The sequence below is a fragment of the Coregonus clupeaformis genome, chromosome 2 (assembly GCF_020615455.1).
Source record: "Coregonus clupeaformis isolate EN_2021a chromosome 2, ASM2061545v1, whole genome shotgun sequence".
NCBI classification, from domain to species: Eukaryota; Metazoa; Chordata; class Actinopteri; order Salmoniformes; family Salmonidae; genus Coregonus; species Coregonus clupeaformis.
This window is the reverse complement of record NC_059193.1, coordinates 5,749,381-5,775,963: the sequence shown is the minus strand read 5'-3', so window position 1 is coordinate 5,775,963 and position 26,583 is coordinate 5,749,381. Positions and strand designations below refer to the sequence as shown.

Sequence of the window (26,583 nt, the reverse complement as noted above, 5' to 3'; positions counted from 1 at the left end):
TGTGCTGTTGTGTCTTCCAAGCCTGAAGAATGACGTCTCATAGACCTCTTTCTCTCTTGGTCTAAAAACCCTCCCATCCCCCACTCCATCCAGGCCTAGCAGCATTTCTCTAAGCAGTCTGGTGTGGGGGGGGCATACCTTCTGTTGCATTGCACTTTGCCCCTAAACCCATTGTGTAGTTCTCACATTCCTTCTCAGTTGTCCGACTAACCCTTGACACTTACTACCATTGTCCTACAAGTGTACACTGTGTGCACAATTATTAGGCAAATCAGTATTTTGACCATATCATCATTATAATGCATATTTCCCAAATCCAAGCTGTATAAACTGGAACACTTATTGGATTTAAGCATATCAGGTGATGTGTATTTGTGTAATGAGGGAGGGTGTGGCCTAAGGAGATCAACAACCTATATCAAGTAGTGTATAATTATTAGGCAGCTTCTTTTTCTCAGGCAAAATGTGCCAAAAAAGAGATTTAACAGATTCTGAAAAGTCAAATTGTGCAGCACTCTTGAAATGGCTAAGATACTGGGGTGTGATCACAGAACCATCAAACGTTTTGTTGCAAATAGTCAACAGGGTCGCAAGAACCGTGTTGAGAAAAAACCACGCAAATTAACTGCCCAAGATTTGAGAAGAATCAAACGTGAAGCTACCAGGAACCCATTATCCTCCAGTGCTGTCATATTCCAGAACTGCAACCTATCTGGAGTGCTCAGAGAAATGGCCATGGTAAGGCAGGCTGAAACCCGACCGCCACTGAACAAGACATATAAGTTGAAACGTCAAGACTGGGCCAAGAAATATCTGATGACAGATTTTTCAAAGGTTTTATGGAATGAGAGTGACTCTTGACGGACCAGATGGATGTGCCCGTGGCTGGATCAGTAACGGGCACAGAGCTCCACTTCGACTCAGACGTCAGCAAGGTGGAGGTGCGGTACTGGTATGGGCTGGTAATATTAAAGATGAGCGAGTTGGACCTTTTCGGGTTGAAGATGGACTCAAACTCAACTCCCAACCCTACTGCCAGTTTTTAGAAGACACTTTCTTCAAGCAGTGGTACAGGGAAAAATCTGCATCTTTCAAGCAGACCATGATTTTTATGCAGTACAATGCTTCATCGCATGCATCGAAGTACTTCACTGCGTGGCTAGCCAGTAAAGGCCTTAAAGATGAAAGAATAATGACATGGCCCCCTTCCTCACCTGACCTAAACCCTATTGAGAACTTGTGGTCCCTTCTTAAACGGTGGATTTACGGTGAAGGAAAACAGGACACCTCTCTGACCAATGTCTAGGAGGCTGTGGTTGCTGCTGCACAAAAAGTTGATCGTCAACAGATCAAGAAACTGACAGACTCCATGGATGGAAGGCTTATGACTGTTATTGAAAAGAAGGGTGGCTATATTGGTCACTGATTTATTTTGTGAAATGTCACAAATGTTTATTTGTAAATTGAGTTGTTTATTATTCTCACGTTTAACAGATGAAAATAAACAAGTGAGATGGGGAATTATTCATTTAGTTGCATAATTGTGCACACTAATAGTTGCCCAATAATTGTGCACACATAGATATTCTCCAAATAAAGCCAAAACCTCACTTTTTCTTTCTTAAATATTCAGGTATTAGGTTTCTTAACATTTTGGATTGACCGAGAACACTGTAGTTGTTCAATAATACAATTAATCCTCAAACATACAACTTGCCTAATAATTGTGCACACAGTGTATATTGAGGCAGAGTGAGTCTCATACGGAAGACTTGCTGCCAGGCCCGATTCTTCTTCGTTTTGGCCAGTTTTATGGCGAGTTGAGTTGATGAGGTGTAGATAATTAAACAATTTTCCACGACAGCCATTTGAAGCCATTTTAATATTTACAGATATAAATCCTGGAAGATTTTTTTTCAAAACACCACCACAAGCACCTACAACTACCCACCACCCCAACAATATAATTTCACAGGAATTGAATTTTCTAGATAGCAATACCTTTTTAGACCATTTCCACAAATGTGTCCCTTTGTCTCAAGCAATCTTTGAGTGTGATATCTTTGAACAAAAGTCTTTCCTTATCTATCCCCAATCCTGCCGATGTCTCAAGTTTCCAAATGCTCACAATACTAGGGTTGTGTGGTAGTCAACAGGTAAATGTGTAAAGACAAGCAAATGGAAAGCAAAAAATACTTGTTTTTTCCCCCAACAGCTATCATCATCCAGGCCTAAGGCAGAAGTCTGTGTGTTCTTCAAATTACAGACTGGGACAGTGGTTCTGACAAGTCATTAGAATTTATTCTGACATGCTAAAAGGGAATAAATTACACTTTTATAGAATGTCCAGCTGTAAAATAGCTAATGCTGGGTCAGGGGGAATAATGTGGGGGAGGGGGGGACAAACAGCCCCTGGGGTGCATCTGTTGTGACTAAAGGCTGACAGAAATCCAAATGGTTATTGCCTTACAAGACTCAAAAGTATATAGAAAATAAACCCTCCAACACTTTCTTTGCAATAAAAAAAACGAAAATGAGGAAACGGTTGCTACTCTAAGCAGCAGCAATATGTAGTTGCAGAGAGAAAGTCCCAGAGTATTTTACAACAGGATCTGCTTCCCCGTAGGAAGAAGCAACAAAAACACCCTTTCCCCAAAATGATCAATTCAATACAGGGAAAGACAACTCTATAAAACTGAAAAAAAGTTCTGATTTTTTTTGAAAGTATATATATATAAATATAACTGGAAGGGCGGGTGGAGTGAGCACGTTTGTCGGTCTCAAAAACAGAACATTGAGGCCATTAATTTAATTGATGCATAATTTTTCTAAGCAATTCACAAACAGGTTTAGTCAAGTCGTGCCTAATTTATAATGAATATGCTTTTGTGGAGTTCATCTTTTTTATTCATTGTTCAAGACTTCAGAATACCAAGTACAATATTAATGCAGCGTTCTAAAGAGAAACCTAGTGTTTTCATCTTCACATTAGAAGCTCTTCTAGCACATATCAGCAGGCAGAATCTTAATTACCTTTTTGATGAAAACAAAATAAATCCAATGTTTGCTTTAGTAAATACCCAGGATTCATTCATAAAGGAAACTGTTTCAGTTTACATCTTTCATTTTGCTTGAGAATGAGGGGAAAAAAGTTGAATAAGGAAGAGATAATGGTTGTTTCAAATGTTCAATCTGACTGACTGTCTGGGTCGTCATGCCACGCTCGGTGACAGAGGGAATGGGGGCAAAGCTGCTCTGACAGGCAGCCATGAGGTGAGGGAGGCCCCCAAACAGCAGCTCTCAGAGGGAGAAAGTATCAAGGGAAAAGTATTGGCAGGTGCACAATTACATCCGCAGTGAGCCAACCATTTCTTAGTTTTCCGTTTTGAAGAAACACAAAAAATCTTCAGGGACAGGACAAAGGATACAGCTTCGGAAAATTCCATACCAAGCCTGCTTCCTGTGTGGATATAGTATATACATACCAATATATAGATATATGCAGAGCATGTTATCTATATAGAGCGATTACATATATAGTATATGGAAGGAAAGTTCTTTAACAGGAAAAAAGGGTTGCCCACAATGCCTGGCAGGTTCTGGTGAATTTGATCCTGGATGCCGGGGTGTGATTGGAAGGCAAATCCTGCTACGGCCACTCTGCTCTGCTTCATTTCATTGTCTTACTGCTCAGAAACCTGCAAGAGAAACAAAGAGCCACAAAGAGACAGAGAGAGGCCATAGGTTACACATCAAGTAGAACAGGTTGTCTTTATCAAACAGGGTTGAGCGACTGCTATCAACAAGGCCAAGTAAGTCACTGCAGTTTTCCATCCCTGTAACAAAAAAAGTGCCCAGTCACCAGTCTCGCTCTGCAGCAAAGCTGGGACCCGCTGCTGCAGAGAGCCTGAGAGGGGGGAATCAAACATTTATGGAGCCTTTACTCTGAGCCTCCTGTAATGAAGACATTAACCACTGCTTAAGAGGTTCACAACTAGCACTGGAGACAACAGCAGCTGTGTAGTGTACTGGGGAGTGGGTACAGACAGAAAGACACTAGTGAAACGCTCATGAAGGAAACAATGCGGCTTATCAATAAACCTATTTGAAAGGGCGACGTTCAACCGAGAGATCAAAAAAACACTTTTAAAAGACAAATAGGGATATGGCCTGCTTGTGTGAGCCAAACTTCCTTCATGCTTCTCTGCAGTGGAAGGTAACCTTTACAGACAGCCATTACTCATTGACATGCAATCCCTCCCCATGGCCACACCCATGCAGATCAGTGATGTGGCAGTTGGCCTTTAGAGGTGCCAATCCACAGGAGAAACTTGGGCACAACATGATTGGGTAATCCTAAAAGACGTGTGAGGATTCCTCAAGCTTTCTTATGGGCTCCTACAATCTTGTCTTCCTCAAGCAAGCCTTCACCCATTGATGATGCATTCCGAGCCTCATCCAGTGGGTTCAAATGAGCGCAGCTCAAGTCAGGACATGATCTCATCAGATCTGAGTGATATGAGAAGCATTTTTGACAAGCTCTCACAAGTCACCTCCTGCTACAGCGGTACCCTCTGTGGTAATTTTTTCTGCAGGGATGAGTGGAGGGGCCAGCTGATGTAACAGACAAGTCTCACAGGGGTGAAAGGGCAACTCAATTCTCCATATGCAAGCTATTTATAGATCAAGCCTCTTCTAATATAGCAAATATCCTTTAGGAGACATTACAGCAACATGGCGATGACATTTAGGCCTTACAGACACTAAAGACCACGTGATCATCAAAATGTTTTGGAGAATACAGGCAGGGTTAATGGAGTTTGCTTTGAGCGATGGCTACTTGTGTTTGTCTGATTATGTCAACGTGGCTTGCTCTAAACAAATATCATATAATACGAGGCCATTGGGAAAAACAGGAGGGCTGAAACGCAAACTCTCATTAACAATGTTTCCATTGTTACAAGGCTAAGCGTGGCCAAGTCAAACTGGTATCCAAGAAACCAGCAAGTTATTTCAAGCTTCAATAAGCCAGAGCTTGGCTATTTAAATGATTGGCTGTGGGTACTCAGCACCTTCACTGGCAGTATTATCTTAAATGGACAGCAGAGAACACTAAACACCAGACCTAAAAATAACATGTCCTTTTCTATACATCTTCAAAACTAAAACATGAACGAAAGAGGAAAAAAATTGGCCTTTGCTTGTGAGCAGGGGGTCCATTTACAAAGGTCATTTTTGAATCAGTTCCAAAGAAAAAACATCCATCTCTCGAAGCTGCAGGGAAGGCACATAAGCAGCGCTCAACTGTGCTGCAGGCTACTGTGTGCATGGAGTCCACATACTAAAACAGAGACCTTGTACACAAAGGATTAGACCAATATCACGTCATCAGCAAATCATATTTATAACTAGCCCCTCTTCACAGCACTTGTTCAGTGCCATCACGTGGGATGTGCCTTGAAAGAGAAGGGGGTAGAGAAGGAGAGAGAGGGGCGGAGAGAGAGTGTCTTCGTGCTTTGATTTCCTATTCATATTTAACGGATTTCAAAGCTCTTCTTCTCGGCAGAGCGGAGACACAGCACTGTGATAAGTCGTGCCGACAGAGGGGCCGAAAATTATTTGCCTGACATCATCGAGAGAAAACATCTCATACAAAAAAAAAAACTATAACCCGCAGCAAACATAAGATACAGGAAGCCCTGTTCGGGGCAGGATTTAACCAACAATATGTCACACAAAATGGTTGAGCAGCAGAATAACCACGCCGCTGTCAGAGGGGCTGGCGTGCTAGGGAAGAGCAGGACTGATACACTCTCAGGGGTACCATCCATGTCACTTCACTTACATGGGCCTTTTTTCTCTTCAATCAACCTGCACTCAAACCCAAAACATTTTGGTCTAATAATAAATACTTAATCCACATAGCTCAGATGATTACCATTGTGTATTGAGAATTTAATTCAGCCCTGCCTAAGACGTTGGAACCAGGCTGGCACATATGGACTAATACACGCGGGAGGGAGGGCTTCATTTGAGTCCTCCATGCACTGTGTGTATAAACACGTGTGTGGAGCAGTGAGTTCTGGGCCAATGTGACATGGTTTAAAGGGCAACTGCACTTCCTGATTTGGCCTCATTTTAGATTTGGTTCATTAAGAAATGCTGCCAGCCATGAATGAATTCAAACGTGAGTTGGTTTCGGAGTGTGGTTTCATGTGGGTGGTCGCAGGTGGTTAGAGTTAGCCAATTTATTTAGCCAATTAGCTTCAGCCTGCTGGTGTGCCACCATTGCAAAGTTGGTTTAACTTTGGATAGCCCATCTCTGGGGATAGTTACACAATGCAAGATTGAACAATATTTTCATGTTGCACATCTTTTAGTTCTCATTAAATGCTTTCAATATTTGTATATGAATTTCTACAGTTCTTTCTTATAGTTGGTTTGAGGTTTTTAAGTACATTTAATTTACATTTTAGTCATTTAGCAGACGCTCTTATCCAGAGCAACTTATAGTTAGTGAGTGCATACATTATTTTTTGTATTTTTCATACTGGCCCCCCGTGGGAATCAAACCCACAACCCTGGCGTTGCAAACGCCATGCTCTACCAACTGAGCTACATCCCTGCCGGCCATTCCCTCCCCTACCCTGGGCCAATTGTGCGCCGCCCCATGGGTCTCCCGGTCGCGGCCGGCTACGACAGTCATTGAAATTTGGAGCCATCGACTTTTTAAAATATTGTCCCATGTACATTGTGTAATTTACTGATGGTCCCTAACTAACCCCATCGGGATATCGAATGTCAAATCAAAATGACCATTACGATTGGGTCGTGTGCAGCTGCACTCTGAATTGATGATTATTTGGGTGCTGCCAGCTGTGGGCAGGATTAAAATAAACCTAACCCATGGAAAATGTTAAGGTACCCTTCATTCCGTGACATACCATTTTTTCCTATCGTCTCTCAAATCTCAATTTTGGACGTGACTGACTAAGACCAAAATTATCCTATTTACACTTTGTAGTGAATTTTGACACTATAATAAATGTTTGACTCATATCGATGTCACATAGGACATTTTCAAAATGAGAAGTTGCATTTTAGGGGCAGTCGCTCTTTAATTTGGGGTGGGGACAAATAAAATAACACCTCTATGGTGGTTTTAAGTAAAAGGGGGTGGGCATTGACTTGGTGTAAACGTGCCTTTTACTACCAATACAGGTCAAGTGGAAGGCTGCTCTGCAGTTTCATGCCAGAGATTACACACCTAAATGGGCTATTGCCTCATCCCTGTGGAAATCCTAGTCATCACCTGATGAAAACTGCTTCAGGTTTTTTGAAAAATTGGGTTGACTCCTCTGCCATCAACCCTGGGCACCCGGGATACCCTCTACGAGAGGGAGGGTAGAGACTGGAATTAAAAGAGGTCATTCAAGAGTCACATCACATGAGCACTAAAATACACATGAAAACAGGTAGCCATGTATTACCATTGGACCATTGTTAGTCTGTGGTTAGAATCTCAATCCCACTCATCCAAGTACTGTATCTGAGAGCATTACAATAAAGATTAACAAGTGTTAGATCCTTGAACAATGATTGCGAGAAATCAAGAGTCAATCGTACATCCCATTTAGAGAAGAGGTTAATTCAAAAGAGGGAAATCACTATGATTTTAACATCCACAGAAGATTATAAAGCCACAATCCTTTGTCCCAGAGAAGAAAATACATTTGGGTACAAAGTTAGTAGTCAAATTTCCCAAGGACGTCTTTGCATCTGCAAGACAGACCAATTGAATTCTCTATCTTTCAGGGGCCTCCTCGAACTAACACTGTTGTGTTGTTTGTGGTCTCATTAACCCGCTGGGAGAGAATGTTCCAAATCCACTATTTTTTTTTTTTACCACTTTGAAAGGGGAACGAAAATGAAAGCAATTGGCGTCTCCATTTTTGCACTCCAAACGTCGCTTGGCTTTTTGCTACTAACCTTTCATGTTACTCTTGGGTTTGTCAGTTTGCTTGCCTGTGGGGGTTTGTGCCGGTTGCCCCTGTCCCCCTGAGGACGCAGCCTGCTGGGCTGCTTTCTGCTTCAGCATCGTCCAGTCAAATGTGTAGTCGTACTGGTGGTTCAAGGTCCTGGACAAAAACAGACACTTTCAGACATGCAGTCACACTGCGCTCTCCTATATTCAATAACTCTTTATTGCTCCCAAAGGACTACTTGTTTTCAGCCTAAACATACATAAAAGCAGAAAGAGACTACATGAAAAACACAGGACTATAGCAGTTGCTCCTTTCACTTTGTTTCATAAAGAACACTTAATAACGAAATGTCTAGTACAGTCTGTTCCTCATACACCTTAAAGAACTCCATATGCTTTACATGCAATGCAACCAATTCATGTTTTTCTTCCCCGTGGGTCTGACAGTGAGAAAGAAACATGTGATTTGGTGTGTGTGAGCGTTTCAGCTCCCTTGGGGACAGAGAGGTTCGTGTTAGAGGTTGAGAAATGACGAGCACCTGAAGAGAATGCGGAACAGCTGACGCAGGTACATGTAGTCAGGTGCCTCCTCGAACCGCAGCCCACGGCAGTAGTTCAGGTACATGGCGAACTCTGCTGGGAAACCCTGGAAACAACCGCAGGAGAGTTGGAAGGTTATCTATAGATCCATTCCCAACTGTCTGGCTTACTGTCATGTGTACATTATTTACCATGACAGTCAGTGCCTAATAAACTACTCTGAGATGTGTTCTGGTAAAATAAGGGTAATTACTGAAAGAAAAAAGTCAGTGTGTAACAAGTCACTCCACAGCTTAATGCAAGGCGTTGTCTTTAGCACACTCTCAGCCAGCTACTTAGTCTTCTAATAAGCAATGGCCACCATGCTTTCAGGTCCAAGGTGATGGATACATAACAGCCACTATTTAAAGACTGGATTAGATTAGCGACACCAGCCAACATCTCTACTCTCGTACGCTACGAGACAGCCTTTAGAAGAACTCCTTCAACCAGACTCGTACTTCACTGGCTGATGCGGCTACTCAAGGACTTCCATAGTATGCATCTACCTTTCTGACCCGGTGACCCCAAATAAAAATACGAGTAACTCAGTCCGCGGGGTGGGCGTGCCAGGTTTTGATCCTTCTACGGTTTTACTCACCTTACACAACACCTCGACTGGAGTGGACATCTTCTTCTCGCTAATCTTCTCGTACTTCTGTTTCTTTGTGGCAGCCTGTGGAACATGTGGGCGAGAAATGAAAATGTTGTGCACCACAGTTTAACACTACCCTTTGCAATTTCTCATCACACACACAGTTTATCACCGCCGGTGAGGTCAGTGGTCCATAAACAATGTAACAAAATGTAATGTATTAGTTTGGGACATTTGAGGATGTTTCTTGTTTTTCTCAGTAATACAAATATGTGTACATAAATGTTGTATTTTGTGACCTAGTCTATCTTGCTAGGCTGGGCAACTGGGGCTGTATGTATATGAAGAATGGCTTGGTTCTGTAGGTATGTACCTAACACCTTGTTGAGGACTTGAGTTTCAAGCACTGCAGGCTACTGTTCCATGTAATTACATTAACACACAGCACAGATTTCTCGTGTTCCCTATTTAACCCTCGTAACGTTAGAAAGCGGGAAGGTGCATTATGCTGCAAATGCAAGTCTAGGTGACTTTACAAAAGCATAAAACTGAGTACACTCGAGGCACCCCACATCTCTGCAGGATTAATTCATTTTAAAAAAGGTAGCTAGCTTAACCTTTGGGAAGTAGCTGACCTCAAGTAACACTACAACTTGAATGGAAGGTTAGGGGTTATCTACTACTAAGACTAGCTTACATCCTGCAATGTACGAGGAATATTATGTACTGTTACTAAACAATTTAATTCCAGAAGTTGTCAGAGAATACAACTATATAATTAATATATATATATATATATATATATATATATATATATATATATATATATATATATATATAATTCAGCTACAGAGTAAATAAAATATGCAAATGTGAATATGTCATGAACATTTTAAATAATCTGAAATCAAGTTGTTATGGAGACAACTGAAAATCAGTTTTATATTTTTATTTTTGGGGGGGGAAAGTCTAGTAGCAGAAGCATGGATGAAAAGCTGTGGCGAGCGAGTTGGTGAAATATGAACCACTTATATAGTGGACTGGGAGCCCTAGAGTACCTGCCTGGCCTACCTTTAGTCCCTGCCAGGGCAGGCTGGTTCTGTTGAAGTACATCAGGACGTAGCCTAGCGACTCCATGTCATCTCGGCGACTGGAAACATACAGAGACATTTGGCATTCAGTACGTAAAAAGGTAACATCTCAGTTGGTTCAACAGCAACACATTTGACATTAATCTCAAGGCCCTTTGTAATGGCTAAGCTGTACACTAACTTCCAGACCAGTGACACAGCATTTAACTGGTAAAGTGCAAGCAGGGGGTGGGATGTCTATCCTGTTCCGGTGTTTCAACAGTAGGCAATCCTTTTCTACTACTTCACATTTTGTTTTTGGAGCACGGCTCAGTGGAGCAGCCACATGCTGTGTTTTTCATATCCCAACTGAATGCTTCAAATGACATGAAAACGAGCATTCATAAAAAGCCTGTTTAGACAGGGGAACAAAAGGATTTCCAGCTATGTTGAATTCTATCTTAATACGAAAGACAATGCTCACAACGTATCAAAGGTTTTATGAAAATTACTGCATGCTTACGTTGCTGTAATATACCATACTTGTATGTCAAAAGGAAAAGTACAAATAAAATAAAAACATCTAGTCTTGGACTTGCATTGTTACAGTACAGCTCAATACAGAGCTATGGGCGCATGACTTGTCTGGCTAAATCACACTGCCTTGTTTGTCAAAGCTAGGATTCTGGGTCAACCAAGCTGTTGGTGGATGCTCGATTCTAGCTTGACCAATGAGTGCATCTTGGTCATCATGAGGACAAGTCCTTAGAGCCAGTCTGCAGCCCCAGCAGGAACACACAGTCTGAACATCAAAAGCTCCTTCATGCCAAAAATGATCCCAATAAAGTGGGGAAAATACCCATGAACCTCTATATTAAGCCCTAGGAATCCAATCACTCCGGCTGAAAGCGTGCAAATGATAAGGAGTGAGAAGAGAATATCCAGCGAAGGCTGGAATAGATTGCACATGACTGTAGTTACTGGGTGGTGAGCTCTTACCTCTGCTCGATGCCCAGGTGCGCGTTGATGCTGGCATAGCGTGCTGTGCCGGTGAGATTCTTGTCTTCTCGGTACGGTATGTGCTGTCGTGTCCTGTTGTCCCGGTATTTTTTGGCCAGACCAAAGTCGATGAGGAACAACTGAAAGGAGGGGGGAAAAGATTGAAAAGAATTCAATTGGGAAAAGAACAAACATTGACATTTTAGAAATATCCTGATTCACAGGGAACGATTGACAAAATGCCACTGCTTGAGATCATGGGTCTATTCTTCCAATGTCCTGCTCTGCTCCATGTACCATTTCACTAGTGAAGCAGCCATCCTCAAGGCCCCTGCTTGCTATCTATACAAACAGTTCTGGCCATGTGATGGCAGGATCAGGGAACACCCAGGGGTCAGAGACAGAGGCAAATGGATTCTCTGCAGCAAACTCAAGAAGGTTTTCATTCACTAATAGCTCCCTGCCTGCTAACAGTTCTCTATGGTTGTTGAAAGCCCCGTCTTGTCTCAGTCTTGTCTCAGATGGGAATGATCTAATTTGTTGACTGCCTGCCATACTTCTCCACTCCACTGCCCACACACAATTGCAGGTTGCAGTCCCTAAGAGAGAGTGCCTCGCCCAACATACGTTTTTCACTGATGCAGCAGTGACTGACTGGCGGATCCACTCAGCCGTGCCTCTGCTTGCTTGGCTCAGCCGGGGATTCACACCTTATTTCCTCCTGTCTACACCAATCACAACATTCCATTGTGACGCTTCTATCTGAAAAGTCAGGTCGGGAGGAAAGGCAGATCCACACGCAACCGTCCACTTGCCGCAAACTAACTAACACTCCCTTTTCCGCGTTATTCATTAACTTGCACCTTTTTCTTCTATCCTGAGATACCTTCAGCTGGTGTTCAATAGCAACATTGCAGGCAGAATGAAACATTTCAGAGTGTATAAATACACAACGTAGCAAGGCCAATGGCCACCCTAAACAGCATATTCCTGCGTTCACAGAACAAAAGCAGGGGCTTGAGGAGCTTCCACTAAACCCGCAGAGCTGAAATAGAAAATCAAGGATGAGTTAATTTGAAGTAAACTGCTATCTGGTAAGACATTTGAAATTTTGACTTCACCTAGGTCTAGAGCCTTAAGAACTATGTAATGGTAAGTATGAGTTTCATAAATGTGAAAATAAGTCATCCATTATAGCACTTGCATGAGCAATGCGTACAGTCAAAGGATTGCTGAAAGTTAGTTTCATCATTTGAACCATCAGTAGAAATGTAGCCTAATTGAGAATGTGGTTCAAATACACAACCTATCCAATGTGGGCAGGCCATTTTCACAACAAAAGACAGACCTGTTCTGACCAAAAGCATCCCATTTTCTTTTCCATCTGCTAATATTCAAGGAAATGATGAACCGTTGACATACACTGTTACAGATAACAATAGTAATTGTGAATCGCGGATCAGTTACCTTGTAAAAAATACTTCAAAGTCAGACCTGTATCTAATAGGCCAATGACTTTCAAAATAGGCTACATGTTGGTTTAAAATCTAACATGCCGAGTCACTGCATTTCTTTGAATGTTGGTTCTTAGTACACTCTTCGACAACATACCATTACCTGAACATTCACAACCATCTCAAAAGCAACCATATTGACTTCACAGGCCCACCCTAACAAACCAACCTGTGAAACAAAGTAGCCCAAACCTAGATACTTTTAAAGTCAAAGTATGTTTCATCGGAAGTAAGATTTTCAGACTGAGGATTCTGGTTGCAAAGCCATACTAATAATTAGTGTTCAAGCAGTTAAGTTCTCTTCCCCTTTGAAAAACAGGAACTGAAAATTTTTGAACTGTAGGTCTGCTAATCGGCGAGCAAGCATAAGCTAACCCCACCCGTCTGCCGTGCCGGTCCCCATTCTGGCTATTCAGGCCCTACATTTTCCAAACATTCCTTTTTTCTACTCATCATGCCACTGGCTGCTTGCCAACAGTCAGCCGGGCCAGGCAGGCTGTGATGTCAGCAGCACCGTCTCTGGCAACAGGAAGCTAGTTCAGACCAGCTCAATGGCTGCCACATTGCCAGTTGCTCTCCAACAGAGTATCACCACAGCAAGGTTTTCATAGCCACATGGCCCAGTTTTCCCTTCTGTAGTCTAATGCCAATGCAGGTCATGTAAACCAAATAGCTACAGTACTGCTGAGCAGACAGAAAATCTGTAGGAATTTAAGAAAATTGCACTCAACTCAATGTTGGCTCATTTTGGCCAACACGGTCACTTGAAATATACACACTACTGTTACGGGTTAGTGACTGACATTTTCCTGTGTTGACATATCCTGAAACCCAGAAGGAGATGATCATTTGTGAAACCAAGAGAAAATAATCCTCTGCTTAACTGGCACAGAAAACTCAACCAGAGAAACAGCTCCAAGGAAATGGAAAAGCAACAAAATATAAATTAGCCTAGTGGGCGCAGTGACGACTTCAAATGAGGAGCACGTCCTCTTTTTTAAAAATCAAACTGTAGAAAATTCAACAGCATCTTCCACTACTAGTCACCATATGTCCTTCATCCACCTAAACACAGATCCCTGCAATCTGGATTAGGTGTTAATCTCTAGATCTGTTTAGCATGTGTGTCTGGTTTAATGCCAATATGGTGTTCATAAATTATTGACCAAATTAATGAAATAAAAAAGTAGTACTGTTTCTAAATGGGTAAAATAAACTCCAAAAGAAAAAAGCAAACAGAATTTGGGGGAGTATTAAGAGGCGGTTGTGGTTTCAGACCTGGTTTAATCCTGAGAAAGATGGGTCCTGAGAAGAACTAACAGCCAAGCTTCTTTTCCTCTTCCCCACTGGAGATTCTAAACACTGAACAAATAAAGGGTGCAGTGCATCAAACAGTATTGCTGACAACCCCACAAGGCCAGCGCAGACAGGCAACACCAAGGCTCAGAAAAAGAACGGGAGGAGAGGGAGGAGAAGGGGGAGAGAAAGCCCAAGGCCATCCTTCGTCCACCAGCAAAGCATGAGCTAAAATCAGAGAGGAGTCTGACTGTGGTAGGACATCCTAGGAGTTAGCCTGGGCTTAGATGCAAGCCAGTTTTTAGGCTAGGCCGATGGGGGCGGGGAGAGATGTTCTGCAGGATAAGCAGTCCACGCTGCAATACCAATTTCGGTCATAGAGGCAGAAATGAAGACAATATAACTGCCCAATCCCCATGTAAATTTTTTTGGTAAAAAATAACCATACAATTATTTCCAAGCCTGTTTCGCGTTTTTGACTTTGCAGTGGCTTTTTGATATTGCAGCATTTAACGCTAGCAGTGGCACACAGTAGAATTGCTTTCTACCATAATCATCCTACAAATTTGGAGCAACAGTCTGCCTGAGTGCAGAACAAAATATGCAGTTGACTTACTGGCACAACTAGGGTTAAAAGAGAATCTAAATAATGAAGGCCATTCCCTAATATGGGCATTCATTTAACAATAAGGCGTGAAAAAGCGTTGGAAAATGCAGCCACCCAACCCACCACCTCCTTGAGATCTCACAGGAAGCAATGAGTCAAATACATATAATATATATATATATATTTTTTATTATTATCCTGAAACTGCTTTGAAACAGTAGACACCTTCAGTAAGGAAGAGGGTAGAATACTTTGGCAGACTTTGGAAAAGCCCAATCTGGCAATTAGCAGCTCTACAGCGCCAAACAGAGGAAAAGCGTGCAGTACAAGAAAGAAGCATGAATTAATCTGCATGGAGCCGTCAATACAGAGTAGATTTAGTACAGCTGCGAGAAACGCGTGACAGGACAGCCTTTGTGACAGTGGCTCTTGATTAGAGGATTTCTATAGAGCAGCCCAGGACAAAGCAACAAAAGAAGCGGAGTATCACTCTCCAAACCATAGAGAAGAAGAAGCTAGTGTTGGTGCAGTGTACACATGCAATCTATTAAAGAGGGGGGGGATTAAGGTTAAGGTTTAACGATTGCTCTTCGCTAGAGTTTTATTTTCACCAATGGAGCCATGTCCAAATGAAGACTACTTCAGAAACACACTTCCTGAATTAAAGGCGACCACCCTATTGGGCACAAGCTAAGGGGTATATAAGCACCATTGTAAACAGCAGATAGGAAGCAGAATGCAGGGAGTTCAGGTTAAGAGAAAGGCAGTTGATTTAAACATGAAGAGGATAGAGTGGGGTTCGCAAAAGCTACTGCTATGCCAGTCTTCCCGTCCATTGAGTTCAGTGTCAGAACTTGCCATCCAAAAAGGATTGTATGTGCACCCTTTATAATGTTGTTCGAGTTTAGTTTGTGTATGTAAAAATTATATAAGCTTACGGCTGGCATTCACACAGACACACAATGGTAAACACTTATTCCAGACAGCACTGCCAAAAATGGTAATACAGGCTTCAATGCTTGAATACCCAAAAGGTACCGTTTCGTTTTGATTAGACTAGTCTGATGAGTTTATATCACGTAACACTATCGACAGCCACAGCTGGTGTGGACAGGTCCGTGTTAAAACACGCATCATGCTTTAACTTTGCCAAATGTTGCCTGTCTGCAAGGGCTCAAAATAGTGAGTTATTTAAAAACAAAATACAAATCAGGCAACTTGAGATACAGTTTGTATATGAAAAAAGAATCACAAAACGCCTTAAAATTATTTTCTGCAAAGGGGAAAGAATGAATGGGATTACACATCATGCAGAAACCTTTTTGTAGTCCTGTATAAGATCTCAAACAGATCCACAACTATGATGCTGTCTAAGAAAACAACGAGGGCCTGTATTACCTGATTGTAAAAGTACCTAAATGTGACTTTAACAAAACAATTCCATCCACATAACAAGTGGACTAGACCAACCACAAACAATTAGCCTTGGAAATGTCCATTACCAGAACATGTAGCCTATTCAAAGAAAATAATCAGATTTGCCTCACTGAGGATTAGATCATCAATATTTTCCACAAAAAAATACATGAAACCACCAAAATGTATAAAAACAAGATAATTCTATCAATAATATGGGCTAGTTGTATCACTTCACACAATGGTGTATAAAACAAAAGCGAAACTAGGTCAGAGATTCACTCCACTTACTGCATCTCAGGAGGGGGAAACTGCTGAAAGCTTACCTTGTTACAGTGACGGCCAATACCCATTAAAAAGTTGTCTGGCTTGATATCTCTGTGAATGAAGTTCTTTGTATGCACATACTCGATTCTGCTGATCATCTGTGGGGAAAATGGCTCTCAATCAGTTAACGCAAGAACTTGAAAATAGACTGGTGGTCTTCTAAGCCCATTTTCAAACGTTTCATAAGAATGAGAAATGTACAAGTAATATTCTCCCTTTGGCAAATACAGAATTAATATGTTAAGTGTTAATCTTTTTTTTTTTGTAACCAGACGAAGTTAAGCAAAGGGCCAAAGTGCACGATAAAGAGCATTGATTAAACCGAGTCTTACCTGGTCTGCGAGCATTAGTACAGTTTTCATTGTGAACCTGCGCGAGCAGAAGTTGAAGAGGTCTTCCAGACTGGGTCCCAGCAGGTCCATCACTAGGACATTGTAGTCCTTTTCTTGGCCATACCACCTGCAAGACAGCACCAGCCATGCCATACATCAATATTCATATTAACCCATAACAAATGTTATGTATGACAGTGTTTTCTTATGTCAAACTTTGCATAGCAATTGCATAGTAATTTATTAGGCCTATGTAACATAACCAGTAATGCAACAGTTGTGTGGTCAAAGCTCATATTTCAATACCAGAGGCAAAAACGTATGCGGAGGGTGGACTTTGGTGATTTGGTCAAACCCTGTTGTTCCAGAAACATGTCTCTCCTCACAGATGAGCAGCATTCTCTGGTTAAAGAGCACGGGGGTCATCATAACTCCATCCAAACCCCTGGGACTCTAGCAAGTTATAAAGGGAGGCCTCATCTATCATTAACAGAGATGCTTTGTTTTTTAGGCTGGCCTGACAATAGTTAAAGCAGGGCTCTTCAACCCTGTTCCTGGAGAGCAACCGTCCTGTAGGTTCTCACTCCAACCCCAATCTAGCGCACCTGATTCTAATAATTAGCTGGTTGATAAGCCGAATCAGGTTAGTTACAACTGGGGTTGGAGCAAAAACCTACAGGAGGGTAGCTCTCCAGGAACAGGGTTAGAGAGCCCTTAGTTAGAGAGTCAGTCTAATCCTCACAGCTCTGCCATTAGAGGTCAAAGAGACTCCCAACACCTCTTCAGTACACTGCCAGGCCAGCAGTCGCCAGGCAACCATCTTGTCCAAGATTTCACTAAACAAAGAGGTATTGTAGGGGAACGATGTACTGCAAGAGTCCACACAGCCATTCTGCTACTCTGACAGATCTTGTTTACGGAATTAGCTACGGGTGTTGTTAGTCAATAGCACCATTTCACAAGACCGCCCATGATGGCAGCAAAGAAAATGCACTTTGAACTAAGCAAACAGTTCCAAACTCTGCATTTCTACAAGCTTACACACCCCCAGGACACAGCCTCACAAGCACAGGTGTAACAGCCAACATGTGGCAGCCAAAAAGTTGTGGTAGAATTTGGTATGCCTATGCAAAGCTCTCGATTGTTTGGTCGATAGGCTGTTGGTCGACCAAGATTGTTTTAGTCAAGCAGTGGCAAATAAAATTTAAAATATATGGCACACGAGACACCTGTCTGATTCACTCCGGTCTCAGTGGACTAATCCATATATTGGCACCCTTGCACTTTTCTTAAATAGTTCCATATTTCTAAAATAAGCTGAAATAAAATAAACGTTCGGTCACCACACCTTGTAATTGGATTTTCAACATTGCAGAACCAATGTTACTTTTGTAATCTTTATTTTCTAAATTAAACTGTTAAACTTAAGACAAATGGCATGGAGAAAATTGGCACCCCGTAGCTACTTGGTAAATAAGAGCTCTTTGGCAATACAGATCAGCGCTGTGTTTACTGACGACCAAATGAAGTATTCAATGAAAAGAACATCCTCCCTACAATCAAAGATCGGGGAGGTTTGATAACGTTCAATGTTCAACCCAGTGTCTAAAAACTGGGTCTTTATTGAAGGTTGTGAGTCTTCCAGCAGGACAACAACCCCAAACACACATCAAAAAGCACCCGGGAATGGTTCAAGAAGAGATGCTGGACTGTTCTGGAGTGGCCAGATCTGAATCACATCCCAAACCTATGGCGAGACCTGAAAACAGCAGTTGGTGGAGGGCACCCCTACAACATTGAAGAATTAGAGCAGTTTGCTGTTGAAGAGTGGGCAAAATTGCCAGTAGAAAGGTGCAGCAAGCTCATTGATGGCTATAAGAAGAGTTTGTCTGCAGTTATCTTGGCCAAAGGCCGTGCAACCAAGTACTAGCTTCAGGCGGCCAATTATTTTGTCCAAGCCATGTCATTATTTTCTAAATTAAAATTGTAAACTTAAGTTCAAAAAAATAATTGGTTATGCAATGTTGAAAAGGTGTGGTGACCAATTTTTTTTTTATAAATAGGGAACTATTTAAGAAAAGTGCCAGGGTGCCACTATATTTGTCCATAACTGTATATGCCATCTAGGCTACATGTTAAAACTACAATCAATTACAGTCCATGCACAATAAGGAATCCACCAATTGAATACTGTGCATTAAAACTGTCTGCTCAGGCAAACATTACAGGAAACTACAGGCCTCTTTGTGAGACACTCATTTCCTCTTTATTGGCATAATATCAGTGTAAACCCAGGCTGCTTTAGAGACAATCCAACATGTAACTACAAAGGAAACTAAATTAAGGAAAGAAACAAGTCATTAACCGATAGGCCTGGCATTTTTTTAAAGGTGTAATTCAAAAAAGAGCAGAGTTTCATAATCTCAATGGACCCAAGAGAGAATGCATAAGCACAAGACTTCCCTTTCTTGATTATGCCGCGTTCACGTCATGTCGGAAACAAGGGACCTCCAAGTTAAAATGAACGTAAGTTATTTGCGTAGGGCTTCCTATTGGTTGATTCTGATACTTCCCAAATGGGAAACTCAGGTATAATCTTTGTACAACTAGTAAGCAAGTTGGAAATGTCCGAGTTTCCAACATGACGTGAACACTGCATTAAAACACAGCCATACAATTGCAACAGGCAGAGAGTGGGGGAGGGGCGCGCCTTGTTCAGCAGGTTCTTCTGGCTTTGACAAAGTTCCATGAGTTCTTTCAATCTCTCAGCTAGTTCCTACAGTAACATTCCCAAACAAACATTCTAAAACATCTCAATTCAAAAGCAGTGCCTGACACTACCCACTGAGCCTTTAAAGCCTGCACATTCATGTACAATTCACACACGTACCAAGAATTCTGAAAAGGCCTTTAGCCCTTTGAGGTCCCCAAGAGAAGAAGTCACCTGCCTGGGTAACACCCAGTCTCTGCTAGAGGTATCAGCTGATCACCACAGCTTTCAGTTGTGCAAATTAAAAATCCCCAACCCCCTCCTTACCTACAAACAGCCAATGGCTGGGCATATCCATGACTAGAGTTACCCAACACAAAACGGGTCTTATTTGTACACGGTATGTAGCTAAGTAACAGAATGCAGCTCTAGAGTTTAGGTTACCAGTAAGCCACCATGCCTTGGTCCACAAGCATCGTCTTAGTTTGAATATACCAGCACACAGCCGCCATTTGGCTACGTTTCAAGTGGACTTCATCTGTTGATGATGGTCTTCTTTACTAAAGAGAAAGTTAGGCTACCTGGGGCAGCAGGTAGCCTAGAGGTTAAGAGCGTTGTGTCCTTGAGCAAGGCACTTACACCTAATTGCTCCTGTAAGTCGCTCTGGATAATAGCATCTGCTAAATGACTAAAAATGTAAAAATGTTTGCACAAGCTCCCTACGCAGGTAATATAATGGAATTATTTTCATCTCAATAACTTGGCTCTACAACCCTTCAGTCAATTAAATGGCGCCAGCTTTCCAGAATGTTTGCACTTAGGTTTTTAACCACAGGCTCTAGTCTATATCCCTTTCATACACAGACCAAAATCACACTAATTTACCATGCCTGCATTTTTATAGCAGCTTTTTCAAATATCTGAAAGGGGTAAAGGGGTTCGATTCCCACGGGGGGCCAGTATGAAAAATAAAAATAATTTGTATGCACTCACTAACTGTAAGTCGCTCTGGATAAGAGCGTCTGCTAAATGACTTAAATGTAAATGTAAAAAAACATGGGAAAATAAAAGCCACCTAAAGACCTAGTCATGATTCCTGCATTTTCACAGACCCTGTAACCAAAATACAAGTATTGGGTCTGTGTGAATGGTTCTCTGCTTTTTAGCAGGTAAATTCATTGAACACTTGCATTGTTTAACGCCTCCCTAATTGTAAATGCAAACAGCCCTCATGGTTAACCAACACCCCCGCCCCCAATTTCCCAGTAACCCACTGATATGTATAAAAGGAGTATGGATACCTGCAAATAAGTAAATAAGCTAAATAAGGGGCTGTTTGAAAGGGGGTCATATAAACTTGGCCTTATATTGTTTACAGGTAACATACCACATATTCTGTCTGAAATGGGTATAAGTAGGTCTGATTAAACGTGATGAAAATAAGAGAGGGGGAAAAGCATTGGAGAACTTTCCAGATTTAACCTTCCAACTCTCGTTGTGAAAATAAAATATCATTCCAGAACTGTCAGGTGAGTTGAATAACAGAAAGGTTCCCAAGCTCAGGACTAAACAGGTGCACCAGCCACATGCTGATGATGTACCTGAAAACAAACAACCGGCTATGAGAGTATAGAGGGAGCGTGAAACACTCTATTCTACAACCCCCATTCTTATTTATCCAGGCAGTGCACAGGGTGCACAACCACAAAGCTCAATGCAAACCTTGCCTGCCAACAAAGGCTTGTATTAAATTGTATAAGCATGGAAGTAAGCTGTGAAACTAGCCCACTGACTTGTTAATACCCAGGGCAGGAACCTGGAGACTAGCAGATAAAATGGTGGCACGCCCAACATTTCTAGTCTAAACGTTTCTAATTGGGTAGTGCATAATATTCAACAATGTATACAGTGCATTCGGAAAGTATTCAGACCCCTTGACTTTTTCCACATTTTGTTACTTTACAGCCATATTCAAAAATTGATTAAATTGTTTTTATCCTCATCAATCTACACACAATACCCCATAATGACAAAGCAAAAACATGTTTTTAGAATTTTTTGCACATTTGTTAAATAAAAAACAGAAATATCACATTTACCTAAGTATTCAGACCCTTTACTCAGTACTTTGTTGAAGCACCTTTGCAGCGATTACAGCCTCAAGTCTTCTTGGGTATGACGCTACAAGCTTGGCACACCTGTATTTGGGGAGTTTCTCCCATTCCTCTCTGCAGATCCTCTCAAGCTCTGTCAGGTTAGATGGGGAGCGTTGCTGCACAGCTATTTTCAGATGTTCGATCGGGTTCAAGTTGGGGCTCTGGCTGAGCTCTGACATTCAGAGACTTGTCCCGAAACCACTCCTGCGTTATCTTGTCTGTGTGCTTAGGGCTTGTCCTGTTGGAAGATTAACATTTGCCCAAGTCTGAGCGCTCTGGAGCAGGTTTTCATCAAGGATCTCTCTGTACTTTGCTCCGATCCTGACTACTCCCAGTCCATGCCCCTGAAAAAAATCCCCACAGTATGATGCTGCCACCACCATATGACAGCTCTAGGAAGTGTCTTGGTGGTTCCAAACTTCTTCCATGTAAGAATGATGGGGAGGCCACTGTGTTCTTAGGGACCTTCAATGCTACAGACATTTTTTGGTACCTTTCCCCAGATCTGTACCTCGACACAATCCTGTCTCAGAGCTCTACGGACAATTCATTCGACCTCATGGCTTGGTTTTTGCTCTGACATGCACTGTCAACTGTGGGACGTTATATAGACAGGTGTGTGCCTTTCCAAATAATGTCCAATCAACTGAATTGACCACAGGTGGACTCCAACCAAGTTGTAGAAACATCTAAGGATGATCAATGGAAACAGGATGCACCGGAGCTCAATTTCGAGTCTCATAGCAAAGGGTCCGAATACTTATGTAAATAAGGTATTTTAGTTTTTGCTTTGTCATTATGGGGTATTGCGTGTAGATTGCTGAGAATTTTTATTTATTTAATCCATTTTAGAATAAGGCTGTAATGTAACAAAATGTGGAATGAGTCAAGGGGTCTGAATAATTTCCGAAGGCACTGTAAATAGGCCTTGTTAGAAGGTGAGGAAGAAGTGATCCAGAAGGGTCATGGCGGGGCTAGTAGTCCTATCTTTCTATTAAGTCATTCTAAGTACCAGAGCCTGATGATCACCCTGACCCTCATCCACGGCAACAGCCCAGCTTAATCGGGGCGTGAACTATTCGCCATTAGGCCTAAATAGAATTGACTGTGCCCTCCCTGAAACAAATAGGTACAAAACTTTAACCCGATTCTAGCTTTGTTCACAATCTCATATATTGTGTCTATGATCGTATGTTATCCATTCATGCTTTTTATATGTTCTATTTATATCTGTAAATTAACCAATGAAATCAAGCCACACCTGGCCATGTTAACAGACACCTGTGTGTCCTTTGAAACTATATAAACTAGTGACCCGCAGTGTTTGTCATTATACCCTGATGAAGGAAGCTTGTCTGTTGTAACGCTGGTTATAAAATTCTTATTTTTAACCAGGCAAGACCCATTGAGGTTAAAAACCTATTTTGCGAGGGTGACTTGGCAAGGCGGCAAAACATGGAAATAGCAGCGTGTACATAAAATATTACAGAAAAAAACTAAATATACAAAAAAGACAAAGTGTCACAAGTTACAGATAGAATTGAAGATTAGAAACAACTGCAGCTATCACAAACAGTGTTGTCGATCAGAGTCTTAAAAACAGGCAAGGGGCATTATTGCATCTGAGCTAGAGTGTGTGGCTCTCCTTTTCTTTTTCAAGTGTTCTAGCCACATACCTATTGCACACTTCCCTTACATTCAGTACTCTATTGACTGAATATAGGGGAAATGTGCAATATGTTTATGTATGTGGCTATATGAGAAGTGCACAATGTGTATTTTGGGTAACGTGCAATGTATGTATTATGCTGAATGTGTAATGTATAGTGGCTATTTTGTATACAGCATTACTGTGTCCAATAATGTTCACCTCACGGGCATTCAAGTTCATCCTATCATCTTTGATTGCTTTAGTATCCTTATGTCCCTTTTCCAAGTCAAATGCAAACAAGTGGTGTATTTTGTCACAACACCCTAAATTCACATGTATGATTTACAATCAAACCAAAAACAATTGTTTATCACTGAATGGATAATATCGATAAATGATATGTCAAATGGGTAATTATGACCAGTTGTTTTAAACGTGCACATCCATGGATTATAAATTCCACCAATGTGTCAGTGAACTAAGCCATTACCCAAGTCCTACTCTTCATATTGCCTTGTAACCCATGAAATCTAAAATAAACTAATTTTAGGTGTTTGACGAGATATATATAAGGTCCCACATTAGCGTTGAAGTCACCTTGAGAGACAAATCCACTAGGCCCAGATAGCTAGTTGTTTTCGCTAGTGCTGAGCCGCCATTTTCTAACAGGGAAGGAAGACATGTTGGAACAAACAACAAAAGAGGAGCGGCCATTTCCAGCACACCGATTTTTTTCGTGGCCTGGTGATTTTTTTGCATGTTAAAACTAGAACAATGAACACATTTGATTAAAATCTACATGGCTCATGAAGGATTGGTCTTTCGAATAATATTAACGTTAAAAGGGAATGTATGTGGAACGTTTAAGCAAAGACCAAGGAAAATCATGAAGCCAAGGCGATTAAAGCTAACTAATGCCAGCTAACTAGCTTCCCAGCTACAGATGGCATGTGGAAGTAAACCAGACATATTTGCATAGGAAATGTAACTGTGTACATACATTGTACAATTAGCTATGACTTCTCTCCTTTCCACATACGTCTCCGATATTAAACTGTGTCCAAAATAATGAAAATGTATATTACCGTATGTGTGGGATTCCAACTCCTCCTTGTAATATTTTGTACAGCTTGCTTTCATATAACAACTGTGGGTGTCTGGCTTTCTGAGATTCCAATTTTACAGCTACCTCCTGTAAAACAAAATGATCAGTAAGTTAGCTAACGTAGTAGTCTACGTAGTTAGTTACCTACTTTAAACTAGCCACGTTAGCTAGGCAGCTTGATGTTATTAACGTTAACTTTAGTTTAAGATACATCAATTCAATCGTAATTTACTAACTAGGTACAACAAACGTTTTATGTATAAGAAAATAACGTTATGTAGTTCGTTACACTTTTTATAGTGGTCAATGTCGACAATTATCTTTGATGACAGTTAGCTAGGTATTCATTGAGCATCGTTGGCCAACATTTCAGCTAGCTAGCTAACGTTAGGAAGGCTAACTAAGCAATCTTCTGTTCAATCTCGGCGAGTCGGCTTGGCTGTTGATTAACACAGCGAACAGTTAGTTACCCACTAGTTTATTACCTCTCCATTTGTGATGTTGATCGCCAGGTATATGTCACCAAATGATCCAGATCCAATTTTTCTGACAAGTTTGTATTTTCCACCGACAATGAATTCGGCTTTTGAGCCGCTGCTGCTTGCCATATCCTCAAAATACGAGCAACCCCAATCAGTTTAAAATAGTATTCTCTGGGACTACTCCGTCGGTTCCCCTACTTGGCCAGCTCGTTATCAGAACATTAACGTGAACATACAGTCCTGGTTGGTCGTGTGCTATGTACTTGAAACAATGTAATGTTAGCGAGCTAGAACAGACGTTGTTTCTTTTCATGCGTTATTCACTAGCTAGCTAGTTAAAAAATATTGACAAAAATAAACCCAACATATCACGAAAATGGCCAAATAATTCGTCTGAAAACACTTCTAATGTGCCTTGTTTATCCGTCGCCCAGTGCCTCGTCGCTAGCCAGCTAGCGTCGAGGTATCGAAATGACACCAGTGGTCCTGCGAAGCCCCGTTCGATAATCTGTTTGAACCACCTCCGCGAGAGGGGCAATGTTGTTGTTGTTTGTCAAATTTCCGATGAAAGTTATTTTTTAAAATGTGATTCTCCTTTGTTCGTATTATATTTTACGGAAACCTAGGGTCGCTGCTTTCCTTCAAAGCGCAACCCACTCACTCCGCCATTTTCTTGTCACTACTCCACAAAACTCCACGCTCTGTCTCGAGGTGAATACCTAGCTAGCTAGGCGCAGGCGAACGCGAGGAACACTCGGGGGCGCGAACGCAGTGGCTGCAGGCAGAGGACGCGCTGTGACGTAATGAATTTGCGCTTGCGAAAGTGAGCCTTGCCTAGCAAGTGGGCATGAGAAAAATAAAACAAACAGTTTACGATATTATAACCATTATTGCATGAGATTTGGCAGATATTAAACGTTCAATGCATGTATTGGAATTAGTGTGCAAGATAGCAAGTACTTTACACGGATGTTTTCAGATCAAAAGCCGCACTCTACCTTTTCATGTAACGTTCGGGATACATTTAAAATCTAAGCATATGTTATGCCATGGATCATATAGCCAACGCCTATGCGTTGGAACTTGACATTAGAGAACCCAGTTTAAACAGATGTTAAAATTTTTGGTGACAGTTATTTCGACATAGCCTACTATATTGACAGTGTCATTGTAAGAAGTGTCACCAGTGTTACAACGGTTCACTGGTGCCATCTATGGCCTCATTGACTCACATATATTTTTAGTGAAACAAATGCTAGCCTATTTGACACGATCCTCCCTCAACACTTATTAGGTTGTGTTCCCCTGCTCAGACATTGCTGAGGTATGCCAGATCTTACAACGCCTGCATAGGTATTTTACATATCAGCTAATCACATCATAAATTAGAGCAATCTGGTGCCATTGAGGAAGTTAAACAAGGAACAGTCATTTATCTAGGTAATATTCTTTCTAGTCAAGAGCACACCTAGAAAACAATAAGATCTTTAAATAAGTGGAACCTATGGAAGCTTGTTTCTGTCATCTGACTAGGAGTTATGAGATACTAAGTCATAATTATGAGATAGTAAGTCATAATAATGGAATACTACGTCATAATTATGAGACACTAAGTTATTATTGTGAGAAAGTAAGTCATTATTGTGAGATAGTAAGTCATAATTATGAGATAGTAAGTCATAATTATGAGATAGTAAGTCATAATTATGAGATACTAAGGTATTATTGTGAGAAAGTAAGTCATTATTATGAAATAGTGA

General features: G+C 41.4%; 1 protein-coding gene across 8 annotated transcripts; it reads right to left on the bottom strand.

Moving 5' to 3' along the window:
• Positions 1-1,863: 1,863 nt before the first annotated feature.
• LOC123492845 (casein kinase I) lies at positions 1,864-25,582 on the bottom strand. 8 transcript variants are annotated; one of them, XM_045226114.1, is made up of 12 exons: positions 24,827-25,582; positions 24,322-24,428; positions 16,720-16,846; positions 16,387-16,485; positions 14,020-14,103; positions 11,228-11,367; positions 10,221-10,308; positions 9,165-9,239; positions 8,524-8,630; positions 7,990-8,138; positions 7,313-7,411; positions 1,864-3,698 (listed from the first exon to the last, which is right to left on the bottom strand). In XM_045226114.1, the coding sequence occupies exons 1-11, from the start codon at positions 24,947-24,949 to the stop codon at positions 7,365-7,367; spliced, it is 1,146 nt and encodes a 381-aa protein (XP_045082049.1). In that variant the 5' UTR covers positions 24,950-25,582; the 3' UTR covers positions 1,864-3,698; positions 7,313-7,364. The 8 variants fall into 8 exon arrangements, with proteins under 8 accessions (XP_045082049.1, XP_045082055.1, XP_045082054.1 ...); XM_045226120.1 differs by having other exon boundaries at positions 8,026-8,138; XM_045226119.1 differs by having other exon boundaries at positions 10,230-10,308; positions 24,827-25,581.
• Positions 25,583-26,583: the final 1,001 nt, after the last annotated feature.

Coding starts and splice junctions, on each gene's coding strand:
- LOC123492845 (XM_045226114.1), bottom strand. CDS start 24,949: ATGGCAAGCAGCAGCGGCTCAAAAGCCGAATTCATTGTCGGTGGAAAA. Junction 24,429..24,826: donor TCAACATCACAAATGGAGAG/GTAATAAACTAG, acceptor TTTGTTTTACAG/GAGGTAGCTGTAAAATTGGA. Junction 11,368..14,019: donor CTTTCTCAGGATTAAACCAG/GTCTGAAACCAC, acceptor CCCTCCTTTCAG/TTGTTCCTCATCGACTTTGG.